This window comes from Thamnophis elegans, chromosome 7 (assembly GCF_009769535.1).
Source record: "Thamnophis elegans isolate rThaEle1 chromosome 7, rThaEle1.pri, whole genome shotgun sequence".
NCBI classification, from domain to species: domain Eukaryota; kingdom Metazoa; phylum Chordata; class Lepidosauria; order Squamata; family Colubridae; genus Thamnophis; species Thamnophis elegans.
The window spans coordinates 10327421-10332726 of record NC_045547.1 but is presented as its reverse complement, the minus strand read 5'-3'; the positions used below and the strand labels follow the sequence as shown (position 1 = coordinate 10332726).

Genomic DNA, 5306 nt, shown 5'->3' with positions numbered 1-5306 from the left:
AGTTCAGCAAGTTGAAGGCCTTTCAACCCTGAAGCTGACCAGACCTGCGCCATTTTGGACCGCTTCAGTGTTGCCCCACTGGAGCTGAGGGATAGGGAGGGGAAAGTTGAGATAGTTGGGATTCTGTAGCCAAAACAAAATACACTATATTGCCAAAAGTATTCGCTCACCTGCCTTTACTCGCGTATGAACTGACTGTAAGTGAAATCCCATTCCTAATCCATAGGCTTCAACATGACGTCGGTCCACCCTTTGCAGCTATAACAGCTTCAACTCTTCTGGGAAGGCTGTCCACAAGGTTCAGGAGTGTGTTTATGGGGATTTTTGACCATTCTTCCTGAAGCGCATTTGTGAGGTCACACACTGATGTGGGGTGAGTTTACGTGGCCTACCGCTTCGTGGCTGAGTTGCTGTCATTCCCAAACCCTTCCACGTTCTTATAATACAGCTGACAGTTGACTGTGGAATATTTAGGAGCAAGGAAATTTCACGACTGGATTTGTTGCACAGCTGGCATCCTATCACAGTTCCATTCTGGAATTCACTGAGCTCCTGAGAGCGACCCATTCTTTCACAAATGTTTGTAAAAACAGTCTGCCTGCCTAGGTACTTGATTTTATACACCTGTGGCCATGGGAGTGATTGGAACACCTGATTCTGATTATTTGGATGGGTGAGCAAATACTTTTGGCAATATAGTGTATTTTCTCTTGGGAACCAAGGACATTCTCACACCTGGTCGGCGGAAGGCGGAGTGATATCACCTGGCAACCAGACCGCGCCCTGATTGGACCATCTGACTGATTGTTTTGAGAAAGTGACAAACTTTTACTTTTAATTAGGTGAAAACCGTGGGAGTCTTCATAGTCGGTTTTCACCAGATCTGTGCCAATATGATATATCCGATAAAGCTATTCTTTGAGGAATCTAACTGCCTCATTGTTTTGCTTGCTATGTGTTTATTACTTGGAAACTTGACAACATCACAATCAGCTATGGAAACCCACTGATGATTTTGGGCCAGTCAAATCCTCTTGACTCAATGATTCTTTTCCATAATTGGGAAATGCTCTTTAGGGCACTTTAAACTTCCGGGACAAAGGTGGGGTACATAAATCTAATCAACAACTTAAATGATTAAAAAAATATGGGGTTCTTGGGTGCTTTCTGAGCTTGGTTGTTTTCTTACAGATGTTGTTTTCTTACAGATGTTAACTAGTTTGGGTACTGAAACATCTCCAAGAAAACAACCAAGCTCAGAGAGCACCAAGGACCTCACCCTTCAAACTTGAACTACAAATATTCTCTTCTACTGGATTAAACGGAATAGCTAAATTAAAACAATAGAAAATAAGAGCACGCAATGTAATCATATTCAAACAATCGAAATACTAAACCACCATCCGTTTCCTATCTTGATAACATACATGTGTTTGTGACTAAAGCCAGGTTCGAATGGCGGTAAAATTTCAGCCTTTTGCAAGGAAGAATCTGATTATTATTATAATGTATGGGGGGTTATTTTATCATCAGAAAATGAACAAGGATTATGTGTGTGTGTGTGTGTGTGTGTGTGTGTGTGTGTGTGTGTGTGTATATGTGTGTGTGTGTATGTGTATGTATGTATGTATGTATGTGTATATATATATATATATATATATATATATATATATATATATATATATATATATATATATATATATATATATATATATTAGATTTTTACAACCCCTGGTAATTATGGGAGGAAGCTAACTGCTTCCATCATCTGTCAATCGGCTCGTCACAAGAGTCCATCACGACAGAAACCCAACATTTTTACTGTTGCCTTTGTTATATTTGTCTTTTTTTTTATTTGTGCTGATAAATAAATAAAGGGAGACTAGTATAGATCTATTTCAAGCTATTTAGCTCTCATCAGCTAGCCATACCCTTACTGGGATTTGAACCTGGGCTATATGACATACTAGGCAGACTTCTTAGCCATTAGGCCACAGGCTCTTATCCATTACCAGCGAAGCCAGGGTGAAAGGTATCTATTAGATTTTTACAACCCCTGGTAAGCCCCAATTATGGGAGGAAGCTAACTGCTTCCATCATCTGTCAATCGGCTCGTCACAAGAGTCCATCACGACAGAAACCCAACATTTTTTTTTACTGTTGCCTTTGTTATATTTGTGTTTTTATTTATTTATTTATTTGTGCTGATAAATAAATAAAGGGAGACTAGTATAGATCTATTTCAAGCTATTTAGCTCTCATCAGCTAGCCATATATATATAAAATTTAGGAAGAAAAATGTTATAACAGGAGATAGGTTAAGTTGTAATGTTAAAATAAGAACAGATGTATACAGTGGTGAAATTCAATTTTTTTTACTACTGGTTCTGTGGGCATGGCAGGGGAAGGATACTGCAAAATCTCCATCCCCACCCCACTCTGGGGCCAGCCAGAGGTGGAATTTGCCAGTTCTCTGAACTACTCAAAATTTCCACTACTGGTTCTCCGAACTTCTCAAAATTTCCGCTACTGGTTTTCCAAACTACTCAAAATTTCCATTAGTGGTGATGAAAGAAATGTCCTTCTGTGTTCGGCTCCAAGTGAGGAAAAAGACACTGCTTGTGATGAAAGAAATGTCCTTCTGGGTTCGGCTCCAAGTGGGGAAAAAGACACTGGAGACATGGAGGCTGCTTGGAAAGACGGTTTATTGTTGGACAGGACCACATGGCTTGAGCCCTGAACAGAAAAGGTGATCACATGCTTCAATGTTGGTGGAGAAGAAGAGAAGGGCTGAGGGAGGGGCTTGCTAGGCTTTTTATAAACTGTTCAGTCCCACCTCTCTGTTTCCTGTTCCTGTGTAATAAATGTATTCGGATTGGTTGTCAGACTCCCATAGGGCCATGCAGGGGCAACTCTCTGGGCTGTGTTTTGAATCCAGGTTTGGTTGAGTTCTCAGATGTCATGTGATGAGTTGGGTAAAGAGAAGTCTTTATTATGTAAAGTGGACTAGCTTGGCATTCTTAATGGCCCATTGACAAAGTGGGGATGGGCAGGAAAGATGGTTGGAAAGATGGTTTAATGGAGGACAGGACCACATGGCTTGAGCCCTGATCACATTCTTTAATGTTGGTGGAGAAAAGAGAAGGAAGGACTGAGATGCTGAGTCCCTGGTTTTATGCCCTCTGGCCTTTGATCTTGAGCTTGTATTCCGATTGGTTGTCAGACTCCCATGGGGCCATGCAGGGGCAACTATCTAGGCTGTGTTTTGAATCCAGGTTTGGTTGAGTTCTCAGATGTCATGTGATGAGTTGGGTAAAGAGAAGTCTTTATTATGTAAAGTGGACTAGCTTGGCATTCTTAATGGCCCATTGACAAAGTGGGGATGGGCAGGAAAGATGGTTGGAAAGATGGTTTAATGGAGGACAGGACCACATGGCTTGAGCCCTGATCACATTCTTTAATGTTGGTGGAGAAAAGAGAAGGAAGGACTGAGATGCTGAGTCCCTGGTTTTATGCCCTCTGGCCTTTGATCTTGAGCTTGTATTCCGATTGGTTGTCAGACTCCCATGGGGCCATGCAGGGGCAACTATCTAGGCTGTGTTTTGAATCCAGGTTTGGTTGAGTTCTTAGATGCCATGTGATGACTTGGGTAAAGTGCCAATATTATCATGCCTTAATCCAGTGATGGCGAACCTATGACACGCGTGTCAGTGCTGACACGCGTAGCCATTTGGGGTGACACGCACAGGATTTCATGCGATTCATCCTCGGCTCCTGCACGGCCGCCGAGGATGAAAGAATCTGTGCTGGAGGAACGGGGGGGGCGGGACGTGTGATGTCCCCCGCCCACACTCACTTACTGTATCGCCGCCGCCCCTTTCTGAGCGCAGGGGCTGCTGGTAAGGCGTGCGTGCCATGCGCACACACGTCATCAGCGCGGCGAGGGAGGACCCGCAGGAGAGGAGCACGGGAACAGTGCGCGCCTCTCTCCAGTCAGGCCGGCACAGAGAGTCTACTCCTGGGACTGTCAGTTACGACCGCACCACAGCAGGGAACAGTGGAGTGCCAACGGGAACTGTGAGCGCCATTATACATTTTTGTAGTTTAAACTATAAATTGCGCAAAATTATGTTTTTGTCGAAGTGACACACAACGCGAGTTATGCTCGGTTTTTTGCCGATTTTTGACACACCACGCCAAAAAGGTTGCCCATCACTGCCTTAATCCCATCCCCCGGAGCTGAAGTGGAGAGCTCTTTATTATGTAAAGGGACTAGTTTGGCCTTCTTAATGGCCCATTGACAAAAGTGGGGATGGGCAGGAAGCTACAGGGAGCTATTCTGTCTTTTAAAACATGTTTCTTCCTTTTCCCATCGAGAGAAATATTCTGCCTTTTCAATATTTCCTAGGATATTTCATTTTTCTGGGAGAGGGCTGGGTGATAACTTCCTACACTGGTTCTCCAAACTAGTCAAAATTTCCGCTACTGGTTCTCCAGAACCTGTCAGATCCTGCTGAATTTCAGCCCTGGGAATGGAAATGGAGAAGAGCATTTATAAAGAATTTGGTGGTAAGCTATAACTATTATGACACACACCCCCAAAATTGTACTCAGACCACACACTGATTGATGAATGATAAAATGTTCATTTTAAGAGAAAATAATAAATAAACAAATAAACAAATAAACAAACAAACAAACAAACAAATAACTTTTAAAAAGCTAAATAAATAAATAACTTTAAAAACTTAAAAAAAACCTATATATATAAATGCAGCCTTTTCTTCTCCCGGGCCGGTTGGAGTCGGCTTGTCCAAAACCAGAGAGGCGATCGCTCGTGTCGAGCAGCCACGTGAAATTTCGGCCGGCGGTTCCTTCAGCTCTCGCTTTGCAACAGCGGACCAATGAGAGAGCGCCTTCGCCTCCGAAAGTTCTCCCCCCCCCCCAGCGCGCCCCTTTGCTGCCCCTAGCGGAGCTTCGGAGGAAGCGCCGCTTCCTGCCCGTGATGCAATCCGAGCTGGGTCGCTATTCGCTCCGCTGCGAAGATTCGCTTCTTCATTTCGCGCCTTGCAACGTGTCGGGATCGAGGGCTGCCTTCGCTCCGGTCCCCCAAGGCTGCTGAGGAAGCGGGTTGGGGGGGGGGTGGGATCGAGAGGAAGAGGAGGACTGCCTCCTCCAGCCGTGCAGCCGCGTAGAGATCCCTCAAGAAGCAAAAGAGATCCCCCCCCAAAAAAATCTCTCTTCGCCTGCTTGGAGAAATCGGAGTCGATTCGGCTGTCAAGATGAAGGTACTGTAAGACTTGCAA

At 44.2% G+C, this 5306-nt stretch overlaps 1 protein-coding gene across 1 annotated transcript in view; it reads left to right on the top strand.

Moving 5' to 3' along the window:
• Positions 1-5052: 5052 nt before the first annotated feature.
• The window catches only part of BCAT1 (branched chain amino acid transaminase 1), a 64971-nt gene continuing 64717 nt past the window's right edge, over positions 5053-5306 (top strand). The window contains exon 1 of the mRNA XM_032222148.1: positions 5053-5288. Coding sequence (XP_032078039.1) covers positions 5283-5288 — 6 coding nt within the window. The 5' untranslated portion in view covers positions 5053-5282. The remainder of the gene's footprint in view (positions 5289-5306) is intronic.